The sequence below is a fragment of the Panthera leo genome, chromosome E3 (assembly GCF_018350215.1).
Source record: "Panthera leo isolate Ple1 chromosome E3, P.leo_Ple1_pat1.1, whole genome shotgun sequence".
Lineage (NCBI taxonomy): Eukaryota > Metazoa > Chordata > Mammalia > Carnivora > Felidae > Panthera > Panthera leo.
In genome coordinates, this window is record NC_056694.1 from 37173301 (window position 1) to 37190661 (window position 17361).

Consider the following 17361-nt stretch of genomic DNA (forward strand, 5'->3'; position numbering starts at 1 on the left):
TAGAACAAGTGTTGTGGTGACTGTGTTTAGGGCATGCATAAGGAGCGCTGTTGGAAACAGACATTTGAGAAGTGGTTTAGACAGGAAGTACGAGTGGATTTTTAGAGGTGAGAACTGCTTTGTACAGGGCAGGGCCATAAGTGGCTCCAGAAGAAATTGGGCTCTATCTACCTCACCTTTAATGCTTGATGTCAGGGAGAGGTCCATATTCTCCTGGCACAACCTGGGCTAGAGACTCTGTTGGTTCCTGGGCCTGACTTTGGTGGATAGGGTCTGACCCCATGGTGCTGTTCCTAAATTCCTAAAGAGTATTAGGATTCAGTCAGCGATATTCAGTTTCAAAACTGACATACTACATATGGGAAAAAATATTCGTGGATAAGGTTGTTTGTTTGTTTTTTATAGTAGCAAGGATTTTTATTAAAGAGTAAGAAGGGTAGCCCCTTAAACCAAGATTTCAATCTTTTAGAAAACTAATTTCTCTCTCTCCCTACTTCTGTCAAAACATCTAACAAATTGTGTTGACATGCCATTAGAAAGAGAGGACCAGACCTTCCTGAGCAGCCTCCCCTGTAAGGGGAAGGACTGAGTAACATGGTAGATGGAGCTCTCTGAGCCTGGATGGTCACTATGGGAATTACCTGTGGTTCCTTTCTGTTTCACGGAAATACGGAAGGAAGAATACCTTCAGCATTAACTTTGACAACTCCGCCAGGTGACCACTCCCAAAGATGAAGTCTCAGGCCTACGAGGCCCACCCTGGACAGATGGTTGCCCCTCAAAATAGAAACCGAGCTCAGGGTTTAAAAATTTCATCAGCCGCTGTGGATGGCAGAATGGAGGGAGCTCATTTAGTTTGTGGGTACTCAAAAACCCCCAGAAACAAACAGTTCAGGAGAATACTGCCAGCAAAAGTGGGTAGATCCCAAATGACCACCTGTGAGTTTCTGTGGCAGTTTTCATATCTGAACCTACAACAGCCCTTTCAAGAAACGAATAGGATATTTGTTCTGGTTCTCTCTCTTTAACAGACATAGATAATGAGAGGCAGGACATTTGTGGAGTTAAGTGATAAGATGTCCAGGATCCCAACCTGAGGTACTTTTTACATCAAGCCAGATATAAGGTATGAAGTGTGTGAGTATGAAAGTAAGTTTTGGAGAAAAACCCGTAGCTGGTCATTAAAAGCATAGCATATTGGAACTATCTGAGCATCCCTTTTTCTTTTCGCCTGGCACCTGATTGGCCCACTTTCCCTACATCCAACACTGTGTCATAGTTGGAGAACGGAGCCAAGAGGATAGTGAGTGCTCTGCTCCGGGTATTACTTGGACTGAGCCGGCACTGTCCCTCTGCCAGGGCTGGACAGTCCCTATCCTAGAGAGCATTGAGTAGATTTTCCTCTCCCAGCACCAGCATCCATCCTGCAGGTGACTCCCTTCGTGGCTGAGACAGTCGACTCCAGGAGCAGGTGTCATGCACCAGAATTAAAGAGTCTGGCACAAAAGAAGCATCTGGCCATACTGGCATGGGCAACGCAGCTTGAAAGCCTCATCTAGCATTTGGGAATGTTGTCAAGGTTTGAAAACAGAATCTTCTGAATCTGTCTTATCTGCGAGTCTTTGTTGATGTTTGTATGATAAGCGTTACTTGAAATTAACTGAGGAGCTCTAACTTTCTTTGTGGGGTTTTTTTGTTTGTTTGCTTTCTTTGTGATTTCGGAGCAACTTGGGCTTGGACCTGTAACAGCTACCTGTCACCCCCAGCCTCTTTCATTGGTGTAAGGTGTTTGGGGGGAAAGCACAGAACTGGTTTGTCAGTACTACACACCCAACCAGATGGAGAAGCAGACCCACGTCTTCTGACCCCATCTTTGTTCTCACCTTGGACTGTGCTCACCATGTACCTGTTCTCTCTCTCCACCCCTACTCCCACCCAAGTCATCGTGTCTTGCAAAGTCTGAGACACATATGTGAGAGTTTTGGAGATTGGTCCTAGAGCAACATATTTAATGTGATATCTACATGATGTGATTTTAACTTAAGAGTAAAGCAGGTCAGAATTACAGAAGTTTTTGAAAACGTGAGGTGTTTAAATTCATTTTCAATGGAGTGTGTAATCTGAGGGTGGCTTGTAGTAGAAGGTTTATATTTGCAAATGAAGAGAATTTATAGGAGGCGTATCAGAATACCAGGGTAAGTTTGCTGCTCCTGGCCGTGGTACAGGTACAGTGACAGTTACACCTGCAACCAGGCAGTAGCTACCTACCTGAGCAAACCTACAAACAAGGAAATCGTGGGGGAAACCACCTGAGTAGAGTAGCCAATATTTTATAGTAGTGACCTTTATTATTGATTTGTTTTTTTAAGGTGATGCATGTTTAGGGAGACTGGGTGGCTAAGTCTGTTATGCGTCTGACTTTTGGTTTCGGCTCAGGTCATGCTGTCACAGTTCCTGAGTTCAAGCCCCGTGTCGGGCTCTGTGCTGCTGGTGCAGAGCCTGCTTGGGGCTCTCTCTCTCCATCTCTCTCTCTCTCAAAATAAATAAACTTAAAAAAAAAAAAAGATAATACATGTTTATGGTTCCCCCGCAAAATCGAACTATGAACTGTGAAAGGGTTCCATTCATCTCCATCCCTCAGCCACCCAGTTATCAGCCGGTGAGCATCCAGTTATACTAGTTTCTTATGGCATGTCCCTCCAGAAGTACCGTGTACAGAATCAAGAGGTTACAGATTCCTTTTTCCTTATTTTTACATAAGTGATAGCATACTACACATAGTGCTGTGCCCCTTGGTTTTTCCACTTAGCCGCATATCTTAAGAGACTTTCTGTTTTGTTCTTAGTAATGACCTCACTGATTGCCGCTACAAACAACGTAATTAACTTCTTTGTATATAAAAAGCAAAGGCCTGTACTTGACACACCACTTGACTAAGCTTGATTTTTCTGATTTCCAGCCTATAAGCAAATTAGGAAGAAAAGGTCCTGCTCCATCTAGGCATTGGGAGGATGATGGGAAAGAAATCACAAGTCATAGCTTATGTCACAGAAACAGAAGTCTCTTAAAAATAAACAGGGGCACCTGGGTGGCTCAGTCAGTTAAGCCTCCGACTCTTGATTTTGGCTCAGGTCATGATCTTGCGGTTCATGAGTTTGAGGCCCACATCAGGCTCGATGCTGAAAGCACAGAACCTACTTGAGATTCTCTCTCCCCTCTCTCTGCCCTTCCCCTCCCTCTCTCAAAAATAAATAAACATGAAAAATAATAATAAACAAATACGTACAGACAACAGCAACAACCACAAAGGGCCACCAAAGCCTGACGACATTTAACCAAGAGGCCAGCGTTTCAGCCCCTCTGAATGTGCCAGGAAGGCATCATTTCCTCAGTGATTATTTCTTGAGCACCAGTTGCATGCCAAGCCCAGCTGATGGGCCTCAGTGTATTGGAGAATGGCACATTATTGAAGTTCCAGCTGAAAAGCATACTCTTTAAGGAGAGAGGGTTTTGCAATACAGGCTTTAGAGAAAAAACTCTATTCAGATGACTAAAGTGATTTCAATTTGGCTTGCTTTCAAGAGGTAATCCTCGTAGGGCTCGGGTGAGCTGGGGTTTTATTTACGGTTTCTCTGATGGGACACAATGCTTCAACAACAGACTAATTTCTTAGCCAGATTAATATTTCTTGCATTTATTTTCTTGAAGTCATGTTTATACTCTCCATTCATTTAGCAAACCATTTTCACTTTCAAAAATGGTCAGAGAGGAAATTTTCATTTTAGTGTTCAAATGCCAGTCTTCAGGATGAGTGGAATTTTCACCACACCATTCTGGCAGAAATCAGTAATCCACTTAAAATGCTTCAATGAAAAAAATAGGCATAGGTTGTTGGTGCTTCCTCCAGATGTCCTTACCTCTCCATTTCTGTGAATTGGAGGTTCGTGTGGGGTAGAGGGAGGCAGGGATTAGGATGCCTGGAGCATACTGTCTTATCTCAGGGGGCTCCATAAAAACCACCCCATTGGTCTAACATCGGAACTTGTGTAGGTCTCAGCTTCTAACCTGAGGCTTGGAGAAGGAAGAGGCATGTCCAGAGCACAGAGGCTCTTTAAGCTTATCACTGACACTTGTGTCATCTCAGTATGACAGTTTAACCTGCTTTTCAGGGCTTGTCTGGCTTTGCATCTGCTCTATCCTTAGAAACCCTAAAAGGGGGGAGAAGCAGGAGGGTCTGTTCAGTGGTTTACTTGCCAGGTAAAGTAAGGGCAAAATTTAATTCCATTTTTCCTCCCCATAGTTTAGACCAATTGACTCTATCATGTCAACTTTCAGACTTTAAGTTGAGTTGGTCACTGGAAGGTATCTGCTTATCTCACCTGGTTGGAGCTCTATACAGCAAGACCGTGTCTCAGTCCTTGTTTATCGTTCCATTCTCTGTGGGTTTGGCCATAGATATCCTGCTTAGTCCTGATTTGCTGCCATATTTGCAAGCTGATGGCCCGACAGCTATTGTGTTTGTACAGGTCTATTGTCACAGTTATTAACATGACCCTCAAAGCATAGGTGGCTGTTGGTGTGTTGGTCACACTATTTTTATGTACAGAGGTAGCCCTTTTACTGTTGCTAGTGAATATTCTCTAGCTTTCGGTAAAGGAGAGGCCCCTAAGTCAGAGTGATAGCTCAGTTTCTCCTTTAACCCAACCTACTTTTTCAGAAGGTTATACCATGAAACCTATGAGCATTACACAGAAGAAATATTTAAGTTACTGTTACCTCGCCAAGCCCATAAAAATCATTTCCTTTGTGCTTGGAAGCTGAATGTCATCTAGGGAAACCACAGGAAGGCCAGCTGGGACAGATTTGTTCAGGTTAGTGTGGCAGGCTGGATATTCCAAAAGTGACGATAGATGGCTTTTTTACTTTCATGTGCTTTATGTTGATGGTGGGAATTAAAAATTAAATATCATAAGGGTATGTTCTGCCTTTAATCACGAGCACAATCTGGTCTCTAAAGACCTCTTGTTACGAATGCTGCCCTCATTCCAAATCACATGTCACACATTTTGTGTGGTTTAGCAGCCACGGACACTGTCGTTTATGAACAGGTACCTATAAGGACAGCAAATTCCAGATGCTGCATTTCTTTAGCCTTGGGAGCATCGCTGATTCTCAGCTGATTGTCAGGTTGTCGTTCTGGTGTGAGTGTCGACTGGGTGGTGATGTCGCTGTGGTTGATAATGCTTCCTGATGCTCTGTGATGAGAATGGAAGAACATCTCCGGGCCACCTCTGCCCTCCACCAGTGGCAGGCAGTGTGTGGTTCAGTGTGGTAGGCTGCTGAACAAGAGTGCACATAAATAACCTGCAGTTTTGTGTGGAGGATATTCTGGTTTTGTTTGTGGTGGTGGTTGTGCTTGACTTGTTTCAGGAAACTTGCTTTTATAACACCCCAAGAGTTTGGGGTGGTTGATAACTTGTTTTAAAAAAAAATGGCAAGCCTGTTTCAAAGTCCAGTTAAACCAAACCGATATCTGCATTCTGTTGAGATGAGGTATTTGATACTTTCTGGCATAGGCATTGTGGATCATATGCTTTCTGTGTGTGTTTTCTGCTAGTGCCTGGATCAAAGTGGAACAGCTAAAGCCATACCATGCACACAAGGAGGAAATGATAAAGATTAACAAGGGAAAACGGTTCCAGCAAGCTGTGGATGCTGTTGAAGAGTTCCTCCGGAGAGCCAAAGGGAAAGACCAGGTGAGAGACTGATTCTCGCTTTATGCCAACCTCAGACTGGTTGTTTTGGCATAGTAACTGACAGATTAACTGTTGCCCAAACCCAAAGCTCTATTCTTACGAAACGTCAGTGGAGAGAACACCACTTTGTTTCTAAGGTATCCTTGTTTTGCCAGTCACCTTGAAACTCCATGCATGCGGCTGAGTTTTCTGAAATAGATTGCTGCTTTTAGGAAAGTCACTTGGACTCAGGAGAAAAATCTCAGCTTTTAAGTATTTTAAGCCATTTCTCTCTTCTTTTATATCCTAAAGATTAGGGCTTAGCTTCTAGGATATATCCACTGCCTGGGTGTAAATCCCACTTAGCTTTGGGACTATAGGCAAGTGATACGATTTTTTTATCTGCTTCTCCAAATATCAATGGGAGCAATAGCAGAATCTATTTCGTAGGATAGTTGTGCGGATAGCCCATGTAAAGTGCTTCTCATAAGGTGTGGCTGGTGTAAATGGCAGTGGCTGCTTGGGTGGCTATCATGATTATTATTAAACTTTCAGACATCGTCCCACAATTCTGCTGATGACAAGAATCGGCGTAATTCCAGTGAGGAGAGAAGTAGGCCAAACTCAGGTGATGAGAAGCGGAAGCTTAGCCTGTCTGAAGGGAAGGTGAAGAAGAACATGGGAGAAGGAAAGAAGAGGGTGTCTTCAGGCTCTTCAGAGAGAGGCTCCAAGTCCCCTCTGAAAAGAGCCCAAGAGCAGAGTCCCCGGAAACGGGGTCGGCCCCCAAAGGATGAGAAGGTTTGTTTTATTTCTGCAGCTTCTGGGATTAGTGACTTCCTTCTGTCTGTGGCAGAGTTGAGCTCCACAGTGTGCCTCAGCTCACTGAGTGGACACAGAGAACCAATGCTAAGCGCTGCCCTAAAGAATCCTGCAGACCAGGGGAGGGACACAGCCTGGATGCACAGGCGTGAAATACGCGCAAAAGTCAGCAAAAGGTGTCGCATTCAACTAGGCAGTCAAGGCAGGAGAACAGTCCACCTCAGCCAGCCTGCAAGGGCTGGCACTGGACGGGGCTTAGGAAGAAAGAGGGGAAGTCATTCCAGAGACAAAGGGCATAGCCCACATGGGGCTTGATGTTGGTGTGGATATTCTCATAGGTAGGGGACAGGGGAGAGAGCAGAGAGATAAAAGTGGGTTGTCCCTGGATTGTGGAGGGCCTTGAGGTCTACTAAAGCAGTAGTTACTGTCATGGAATCAGGGGGCCATGAACATGTCTGAGCTGGGTGTCAGTGTGGCAGCGTGCTCCAGGCTGTGTGTTAGTGGTGGAGGCCAGAGAAGAAAGGCTAAAGCCGGTTGGAAAGTTAAACCCAGGTGTGCATTTATCGAGCGCTATCTTGATAGCAAATACTGGAAAGAACCGCCTGAAAGGCACTTAAGAGGAAGGGCTCATAAGATTTAGCAACCGGATACATAGGGTTGAGTGAGGAAAGGGAATGGGAAAGGATTTCAGGTGTTTGCCTGGGAAATGGTGATGCCATTCTCAAGAGCAGAAGAGTCAGGAGTAGGGCTGCCTCTTGGAGCAAGAGGACTTGGTTCTGTTTTGAGTGTGATGAATCAGAGATGATGCTGAGACCGTCGAGGAACCCTGGAGTAATGTCAGGATGGAACACAGATGTGGAAGGTGAATATGTAGGTGTGTATTGGTGAGGCCTGGCGGGATCTGTCTTCAAGGAAAGTAAGGAGAGAAGGACAGAAGTCTGCTTTGCAGTGAGATTGTCCATAGGTCAGAGTTGCGAGGGGTCGGAGGATCGTCATACTGAAGTGAAACAGAAATGATGTGCCTTCCACCTTCCTGAAAAGATTTGGGTCAAGTCTCGAAAGCCAAGGGAAGAGAATTCGAGATGGAGGAGGTAGTCTGTCAAAACACAGGGGAGGATTGTTAGAGCACAGTCGAGGGGACAAGAGCCAGATGTCTGGCAGAAACAGTTGGGTGATAAGGCCATGATGAAACACCAGACATCATCAGATCAAGGCATGCAAATTCAGACACCAGCGAGACCAGACAGGTAATAGAAGGAAGCAAAGGGAGCTGGCAGAGGGTCCACATCCCCGATCTGCCTCCGTGCTGAGAGCATGAGGTGTGGCAGCTGGCGCTCTGGGGAGGTCATGCTCCATCCATGGGGTTCCAGCCAACTTTTGCCAAATTGTCTGCTTTTTCTCAAGAGAAGCTGAAAATACAGATTTTTATGTGAAACATTCCAGTTTTACATGTTACAAACCAGTTTAAAATTTTAAAATACATTTAGGTCCAAAGGAACATCTCGGGGCTAGACTGAGCCTGTGGGCTGCTACTCAGTGACCTCTGCATCACAGAGGGTGCTTCTTGCTGTCAAATAACCTGCGATTGAGAGTAGAGAGAGTGACTGGTGGTTGTGCCAGCCCTGGCTGACTGTGAGCACAGGGAACCACCAGCCAAAGGTGGAGAAGGTTTAGGAAGCTAGCTGTGGTGCATGAAGAACTTTTTAGGGGGTGTGATCTAATTTGGTCCAATTAGATTGATTTCCTGGGGATCCAGAGGAATCTGAACTGTCGGGTTTTATACTGTTCTCCCAATTCCTGTTTTCTGCTTTCTAAAGCTATGGAGCCTGCCAATTCCTGTGCTAGCCCCAGACAGAAACAACTTCTCTTTGGATCAAGGGAAGTGTACAGGAGAGGTTAGGAGGAGGTCTCAGGCTGGCCTGGAGTCAGAGCTGTGACTCTAACTGGTGCCGCTGTGTGACCTTGGCCAGCTACCTTTGCTTTGCTTTCCTGGTCTGATCATGATACCCTTCCCCCCACTTTGTTATAAGAAGGAAATGAGCAAAAAAGAGCAGAGTACCTAGAGGAGTGTGTGCAGTGCACTCACATTTGGTCACCGGCTTTACCTTTGTCAGTGGCCCGTTGTACAGTGAGAGCATAGTGGTTTTAGCTGAACCAGAGGCCACCGCTGGCTTACTGCAGAGACTCTTCTCACAGGCTCCCAGGGAAGAGCAGTTTGCCCTTGAATCTGAATTATTAATCAGGGGTAGTAACACTGCTGCTGGCTGTTCTCCGAGCCAGGTCCTCAGCCAAGGGCTCTGCCTACTATTTACCTTTAGCAGAGTCCTTTCTGTAGCTTCCTTGCTTGGCCCAGCCTCTAGTAAAGGATTTGTCAGCTGGAGAGGAAGGAGCCATGGCTAGTGGTGCAGGGCAGACTCAGCTGTTTTAGTTGGGACTGTTGGTCTTAATCAAGCACCTTCAGGGATGTAGAGAAAATGGGCTTGGAATTTTGGTACATCTTCTGATCTAATAGGTCTTATAGTTTAAAAAAGAGTGTGTGTTGCTACACAATTGTCATTTGGCTGTCAGACTTCTTTCTGAAACAGCAGTAGCCTAGGCTGATAACTGGGCAAAGCCCTGGTTGTTGGCTGTTCTGAGCCGTAATCCCCTGCCCCATGAGGATTAGTGGAAAAGGCTGACCTTGACGGTGGAGGTGTCAGTTACTTGCACACAGGGGAAGGCTGGGTTCATGCCTAGACTCTGGCATGAGAGGTGTGCTCTCTCCTCTCTCAGGGGCTCTTATTTCTGAGTCCTGAGCCGAGAAGTAAAACTGCAGCTCTAGGCACACACGAGCCTGACAGAACCGTCAGTCCTGTGGCTCCTAAAATCCCTGAGTAGTGCAGAGAGTGATGATTTGGGAGTCGGGGCCTCTGGTTGGTGCCAGGTAGAGAGTCAGTGCGCTCCACCTCACCGTCCTTCTGGGGCCTGAGGCAGGTCACTGGAGCTGTGTTGCCCCTACCCACAGGGGACAGACGTGGAACGTGTCCATCACGGCGGCACTTTCTTTGGACAGTATTGCACTAGGCCTCATTTTTCCCCAGAGCTCTTCATTCAGCAGATGTTGTGTAGCTCCAACACAGGCCAGGTGTCTAGAGATAAAGCAGCATGATAGTTAGACAAGGCCTCTCTCATGTTCACTTCTTCCACAGTGAACATCTTCTCTGCCAGACATGGCTCCCAGCGAGGGGTACAAGGTAAACAAAATTGGAAAAGGTCTTGCTTTCATAGAATTTACTCATAATCACATCAGCATCATATTCTAATGGGGGAAGACAGAGAGGTCAGGGAAAGCATCCCGATAAGGTGACACTTCAGCAGAAATCTAAAGTGAGCATGTGAGCCAAGCACATAACTGTTGGAAGGGCATTCCCAGTATTGCAAAGGCACTAGGGCAGGCATATGCTTGGTGTGTTCGAGAATGGGTAGCAGGCCAAGGAGTTGCCAGTGAGTTGGAAAGTGGTGAGGGGGTAGAAAATAATAGGACACGAGGTCAGGGATTAGTGTGGAGTGGGGTTGTAAAACTTGTAGCGCCCCATGGTAATAAAGCTTTTAGCCTGACTGTGCGAGACCAGACGTCGGTTTTCGGCAGAGGAGTGACATGCTTCATTCTGGCTGCTATGTACAGTCTACAGTGCAGGGTTTCAGACCAGCAGCAGAGAGATCCATTTTTCTGTTGTCCAAGTGACAGGTGATGGTGGCCTGAGCGTGGGTGTAAGCAGTGGGGCAGTAAGGAGGGGTTGCAGATCCCCAATTGTAAAGCCATAATCGTTGCCAAGAGATAAGAGGAAAGAGGAGGCAGGATCAAGAACGAGTACAAAGATCTCAGCCTGATAGAACGGAGCTGCTTTTCTAAGATTGCAAAGACATTGTAAGGAGCTGCTTGGGCAGGAGATCCAGAGTTCAGCAGGCCAAGAATCCCATTAGATACCAAGTAGAAATGTCAGGGGGCCACTGTGGCCGGAAGATCACACATGTGGAAAGTGAGCGTGAGGTAAACTCAGTGGTGGAAAGGATGAGAGCACAGCAGGTGTGAAGCTGAAGCAGCACCTCTGCCCAGGATGAGTGTGGGCCAGACTGTTGGTTGAGGGGGCGCACCCCATTCCACTGGGTCCTGCCCTTGCATCAGCCTGGGGAAGGAGTGGAACTCTTGGCCCCCAGTTGCCCTGGGTTTGAAGTCTGGCTTTGTCATTTAGTAGCTAAAACGTTGGGCACATTTCCTCATCAGCACCGTGTGGTTATCTCAGTCTTTTCGAGATGCAGTGGATTCCCTCTAAAGCTGGTACTGTTTTCTGAATGTTCGTTACTGGCCGTAAGGAAATCTTCCCTGTGACTTGCTGATAACACCGCACACCATAGTTGAGTTTTCCAGTGATATCTGTCCTCGTGAAACTTGGGCACAAGAAGATATTTTGTTATCTCAACAGAGAAGAAAGGCTCAGTCCCTGTCGATGGGAACTTGCCTGGTTCCCTGCAATGGACAGTCAGAACCGTGCCTGGGGACTGACGCTGAGACCATGGAGCTGGGTAGGGGGTTTAGTTTAAGGTGGCATGTGACTAAAGGAAGCAGATCAGTGAAGAAGTGCTTCCTGATTTGGGGCAGGAAGACATCTACTGAGGTCGCCACAGTGTCTTGACCATCTGCCTTTCCCTCCGTAGGATCTCACCATCCCTGAGTCTAGTACCGTGAAGGGGGTGATGGCTGGACCGATGGCCGCGTTTAAATGGCAGCCAACTGTGAGCGAGGTAACACCCCCCCCACCCCACCCCACCCCCGCCCACAGGCCAAGATAAGCCTGGCCTCCAAGCTAGTTTCCTGACCTGTGTGAGGCACTTGTCCTTTCCCCCTTTTTTAAATGGCCAGACGGTTCCGAGGTGTATGATGGGGAAATTGCAAGTCTCCACCCTCAGGGGTGCTCACTGTCAGGTTTGATGCAACTTCTTCCAGACCCTTTAGTACACTCCACCAACTCAGCCATCATTTATAGAATTACAGACCCACATGGGGTTTTTATTGTTGGAAATAGGGTTGGTTTTCACAATGTGAGATTGGCCCACAAATTTTTTTCACTTGATGCTTTATAGACAATCTTTCACTGCAACTCTGCTATTCAGTAGCTGCACATTGTTTCATCCTTGGAAAGGATGCCCTCATCTCCTGTTGAGCCTAATTGTGAAAAAGCCCTTGAAAGGCCTGCACTCATTGCCACTGTGTTTCTGTTTATATTGATCCTCCGTGAGACGAGACACTCGAGGGGCTGGCACCAGACACAAGTAGGCTGAAACCCTAAAATTGGAAGAGTCCTGAGAATTGATTTGGCCCTGTCTGCTGGGTTATCCAAAGGGACTGGTGAATGCTGTTTTAAAAATAGCATTGTGCCTCTTAAATATTTTCCTACAGTGTTACTGGAATAATTTGTATACCATCCTGACAGAATTGTTTCTCCTTTTCCACTTGTAGTCAGTTTCCCTCTAGCTGAAATAGGGGTCCTTTGTAAAAAGGCTTTGACCAACAGTGGGAAGGTGCTTCCAGGCCATCGTATAGTCGAGACCAGTTCCCGAAGGGGTTTCAGCCAGAGAAGAGTCAAGTTACCAGGCAGTTAACCATGCAAGGTGATCTCTGGTGGGAAATAACTTGTTTTATTTCATCATTTTCTGGTTTTAGCCTGTGAAAGATGCAGACCCTCATTTCCATCATTTCCTGCTCAGCCAAACTGAGAAGGTAAGTTGACCTTTGACATTTTTGATCCTTGGTCAGGGGCTGGCCTGAGGGGACAATGTGGCTCCACGGCTCCCTACTAATCTGAAAAGTCAAGCTCTGCCTGTACCACTGCCCAGAGCAACGAGTTAAAAAGTCACATAGAGACTCACTCATGAATTAGGTGTTATTAAAATTAAAAGTAAACCAAAAAATAAAAAAAAGCATTTAAGACTCAGCAGCTGTGTGGTTGAGACATTTGTGGTTACCTTCAGAGTCTAGGGCAGAAGCCAGACCTCATGAGCTGTCAGCACCCGTCAGGTAGCCCACACTGTTGGGTGGGCACATTCTCAGGTTTAACTGGGGAGACCATCTCTCTGGACCATTGGGTTGTGGAGGGAAAGCTTCCCAGAGTATCTGCAAGGCCATGAGTTAGGCTGAGTCTTGATGGGACCTGATAGGCTACGGCTTTGGAGATGGACAGATGTGGGTTCCAAGCCTAGTTACACTGGCTAGCTTTGTAATTCTGGGCACATGACTTAATACATCTGATCCTTAATGTCATCAGCAGCAAAAGCACCTTGCAGAGTTGTGTAGATAATTGAGTGAGGTAGTGTGTGTTCACTTTCTAATGTGTTACTTGGAAATCAGTGAAGTCGAACAGCAAATAAGTTTTCAGTGTTAATGCCACATTTTAGGCCAAACTTCTTAAGCAATTTATAACGAAGACCAGTTAAGCATTCGGTTTAATAAATGGTTTTTTTCCATCGTTTATTAGCCAGCTGTCTGTTACCAAGCAATCACAAAGAAGTTGAAAATATGTGAAGAGGTACGTAGGTTCCATATTACCCTATTTTTTTCTTCCACTGGGGCCCTTGCCGTGGGCAGACTGACCTGATGATTTGTGCTTCCTTTCCCTAGGAAACCGGGTCCACCTCCATCCAGGCAGCAGACAGCACAGCCGTGAATGGCAGCATCACACCCACAGACAAAAAGTAAGACCTTTGATGAAAACGCTTCTTATGATTCTAGTTCTGTTAGGGAGTTGGGGATGACTCTTTAAGGGGGCTCTTTAAGGGTTGTATCCCAGCCATTGCTGGGACTGAGTGGAAAGAGGGAGAAGGTTGTAACTTTTAATGACATTGTTTTGCCTGAGGGTAATTTTACCTGCGGTAGACCCTGGTCCTATAAATATACAATGGGGTTGGCTTCATAGCTCACTGGTGGCTCTTCGAGTAGGAAGAACACTCAGTTTGGTGGTTCTCAGACTTTCTTGTGCCTCAGAATCACCTGGAAGGCTGCGTGTAAAGCGCCAGTTGCTAGGGCCCCTCGCCCCTGGGTTTCTCAGTCACTATGTCTGGAGTAGAGCTCGAGAATTTGTGTCTTGGGCGCCTTCCTGGGTATGCTGCCGCTGCCAGTCAAGAGGCCACACTTTGAGAACCACTGGCTCAGTAGAACAGTGATGAAAACCCAGAAATTGGCTGTGGTGGAGGCAAGTGGGGGGTGAGAGGTGAAGATGTTTGGAGTAAAGCCCATTGTCCTGCCTTTCCCAGCTCTCCCTGCCGTCGCCACCTGGTCCTTCTCGTGCACCTGTCAGCACCTCTCTGCCCTGCCTGGGCAGGTACGAGAGCCTTGACTGTGGTCCCCAAAGCTTAGCTTGTGCCCACACACACCCCTGCCCTTACTCTGATGGTGTTTGTGGTCATGGTGATGAAAGTGCCAAGACGGACAACTCCCTTGAGCAAGATGGCCCAGTCTGAAGCTGCCGTCTGTATCTCCCATGCGGTTCTTTCTCAGACAAAAACAGTACATCTTTTACTTGATTTATGAGTTTTCATGCTGACAACATGCTTGATCCTACTGTTTATTTTGGGTGAACGTCCCTGGGTGGGTGGAGTGGAGAAGACACAGGCATGTCATGTGCTAATGAAAGGGGAGGTGGGTATCACCCACTGATTTCAGGAGGACTTTGTTGATTTTTTTATGAAAAGACAAGGACAGGGCTGAGGACAGAGTCCAGTGCTTCCACCTAACGCCTTTGTTGCCCTGTTAGCCAGACCCTTTTTTGACACGAAGATAAGCCAGCTACAAGGTGAAGCAGCTATGTGGTCTGCTGGGTGTCCTCAAATGCCAAGAAAAGGAAAGAGAATTAGTCTGCCATGGTTTAGAATCCTAGGGGAAACTGGCGCTACTCAGACAACTGTGAATGACAAAAGATCTCCTGGTTTTGAGCTTTGGCTGAAGCTTAGTGGGCGAGGGTGCCATTCGGTGAGGAAGGTGGTAGATTCTGTTTTCATCATTGGATTCAGGCTGGGGGAGCATGTGAGAATCTGTATCCCAGCAAGGATGAGGGGACCCTTTCAGTACAAGAGCCAGTTTGCAGAGGTGGCTGTGGATGTGACCCCAGGAGACCGAGAATACTAAAAGGCTAATAGGGTTCTCGCTGCAGCAGCACATGGACTAGCATTGGAACGATACAGAGAAGGTTAGCACGGCCCTTGCGCAGGGATGACAGGCAAATCCGTGAAGCTTCCATATTTTTAAAAAAATTAAATTAAAAAAAATAATAAAAGGGTAACTCAGGTCAAGTGAGGTGGAGAAGCTGTGGAGAGAAACCCAAGCCAAAAACCAGCACACCAAGGAATAAGAAATGAAGAAAGAGGCATTGGTTAGCCATATCACATACAAGGAGTGAAGTGCAAGAACCAGAAAGAGACCTTGGGGTAAGATAAAATCACCTGTAAAAGCAGTAGAAATGGCAATAGTAGCCAACAGCCCCCGAGTTCTCGGGGTTGCACAAAGGAGCAGGCTACCGGGCGTGAAAGTGAACAGGCATGCTGTCCACCTGAACTTTACTCCCCAAAGATGAGGATGGGCCTACAATTAGAAGGGTGTGGTGGAGAACTGTGGACGGGCCAGTGGAAAGCCGTGACGGGATCAGGAGAAGGCAGGCGTAGGAAGAATTCGTGCTCTGGAAAAGATTGGCTCCAAAGGAAGCTTTGAAGAGGGTCAAGACCCGTCTCTGCTGGTAGCGGGAAGAACACAAGTGTAGTGTCAGAAGTAGAGCTGGACAGGGAGATGAAGACCGATCCTGATTCCTACAGTTGAAGAAGTTTGCTGATCCTGAGCACATCACTCCAGTCACTTGTCATGGATGCTGATGTGTTTTAAAGTGGCATCTGAAAGCCAGGCATTTGAAGGGGTCGATCAGGAAGCTGTTGCAAGAGCCGAAGACAGAAGCCTGCTTTTTTGCTCTAACGGAATTAAAAGCTCAGACCGTCTATCACAGCAGTAAGGAAACAATTTGGGAGACTTGCCCTAAACCATATGAGAGGCACACCTCTTTCTGTGGCAGGCAAAGGTCTAGAAAAGCCCATTTCAATTGAGGGACACTTTTAAACAATGGCAGGGTAAGAAAAGGCGCAACATACACACACTGCTTCCGGCTCTGCTGTGGTGCTGCCAGCCGCTGAGTGGTTTCTGGTGACCACGGTCCCACTCCACCCTGAACCGATCAGTGTCTCTCTTTTTCAGGATAGGATTTTTGGGCCTTGGGCTCATGGGAAGTGGCATCGTCTCCAACTTGCTAAAAATGGGTCACACAGTAACCGTCTGGAACCGGACTGCAGAGAAAGTAAGCATTCGTGGTGGTGCTTGTCAGGCGGGGTGGGACAAACCCTTGACCCTTGGAGTTGGAGTAACTAGTAACTGAGGATAGGAATCTTCCTATTGTCTCCGCTCAGCATTTTGCATGTGTAGAGTAGCCAAGTATAGAGCCAAGCTCTATAGTTCAGGCAAGTAAAGATGGAGGTACAGAAGCTTAGGATGTTATTTATAAAAGGATATAAGCTTAGAATGCTGTTTATAAAAAGTAAACACTTAAAAACATACAGGCCTATAAAAAGAAGTGAAATTCTCCCTTCCTTGCCATTAGCTGAGGTAGCTCACATCAGGTGTTTGTATCCTTTTGTTCATGCACGTGCAAATACATGTGTGTTAGTAATTCATTGATACCGAATGTGTGGAGATAGATTTATTTCTTCCTTTTGCATGGCTGCACTGTATTCTGTCGTTGGGATTGTATTAACAGCACCTTGCAGTAGAGCATTCTGCAGTGATGGAGATGTCCAGGATTTGTCCAGTGTGACACCCACTAGTCACATGTGGCTCTTCAGCACTCGAATCAATGGCTAGTACGACTTAAGAATTGAAATTTTACTTTTACATCACTTAAATGTAATAGTCTCCCATGGCTAACGGCAACCAAAGTGGGCAGGACAGGTTTAGAAGTTCTTAACCTAGGGTGGTGGTCCATCACTTCAAGGGTCTGTGCATCCCCTGAAATGGAACTCCAGGTCTGAATGTGCACCTCTGCACTGGAGAGAAGCCATGGCTTCTCCCATCAAGTTCTTATCCAAGAAAAGGTGAAGAACAGTAGTCTGAGTACAAGAAACTAAAGCCCTGTACTCACCAGGAACACAGGAAGAGACTGAGGAAGGACCAGCCTGTTGGGAGCCTGTGTGGCTGAACATGTGCTTACAAAGTGACTGGATGAGCACCCCATGTGCAGCTAGGTGCAGCTGTGGTAGGAGAGTGGTTGCTGAAGGAGGTGGCAGGCCTAATGGATTAGAATTAACAGAAATGTTCTTGGCAAGGTAAAAAAAAAAAAAAAAAAAAAAAAAAAATCACTCTAATGAAACAAATGCCTTTTCAAGGATAAAAGGAACTGGTTGGAGAGTCAAAGGGTCTGTGGGGGAAAGGGCACTGAAGGCCCTGAAAGCCTTACTGAAGGATTTGGGCTTCAGCTGCTGGGCATTGGGTAGGGGCTGTGGGGACCTAAGTCAGGAGGGTGATCAGGTCCCATCGGCAGTATTGGTTGTGATTCGAGGCAAGGGTAACCAGGAAATGTAGATGCACAGTTGTAGAAGTTGGGAGAGTCAGGGTTTTCCTTATAAGTGCCTTCCCCTTTGATAGAAGTGCCTCTTGCCATCCTGTATTTTGATTGGAAAACCTAAATGTTATGTAAACATGGCCATTCTTTCCAGATTAATTTATGGGAAAGCAGTAGAGCAT

General features: G+C 46.5%; 1 protein-coding gene and 1 non-coding gene across 5 annotated transcripts in view; both read left to right on the forward strand.

The window, feature by feature from the left end:
- The window catches only part of GLYR1 (glyoxylate reductase 1 homolog), a 33914-nt gene that overhangs the window by 5452 nt on the left and 11101 nt on the right, over nt 1-17361 (forward strand). For 3 of the 4 annotated variants that reach the window (XM_042921886.1, XM_042921887.1, XM_042921888.1), the window contains exons 4-10: nt 5618-5756; nt 6291-6533; nt 11250-11336; nt 12256-12312; nt 13067-13117; nt 13210-13283; nt 15823-15922. In XM_042921886.1, the coding sequence (XP_042777820.1) occupies nt 5618-5756; nt 6291-6533; nt 11250-11336; nt 12256-12312; nt 13067-13117; nt 13210-13283; nt 15823-15922 (751 nt within the window). Of the gene's footprint in view, nt 1-442; nt 1580-5617; nt 5757-6290; nt 6534-11249; nt 11337-12255; nt 12313-13066; nt 13118-13209; nt 13284-15822; nt 15923-17361 lie in introns of those variants that run through there. The other variant, XM_042921889.1, reaches the window with a different exon arrangement.
- Nucleotides 14725-14831, forward strand: LOC122210391. Its single transcript, XR_006198039.1, has one exon. It is a non-coding gene; the product is annotated as a U6 spliceosomal RNA (small nuclear RNA).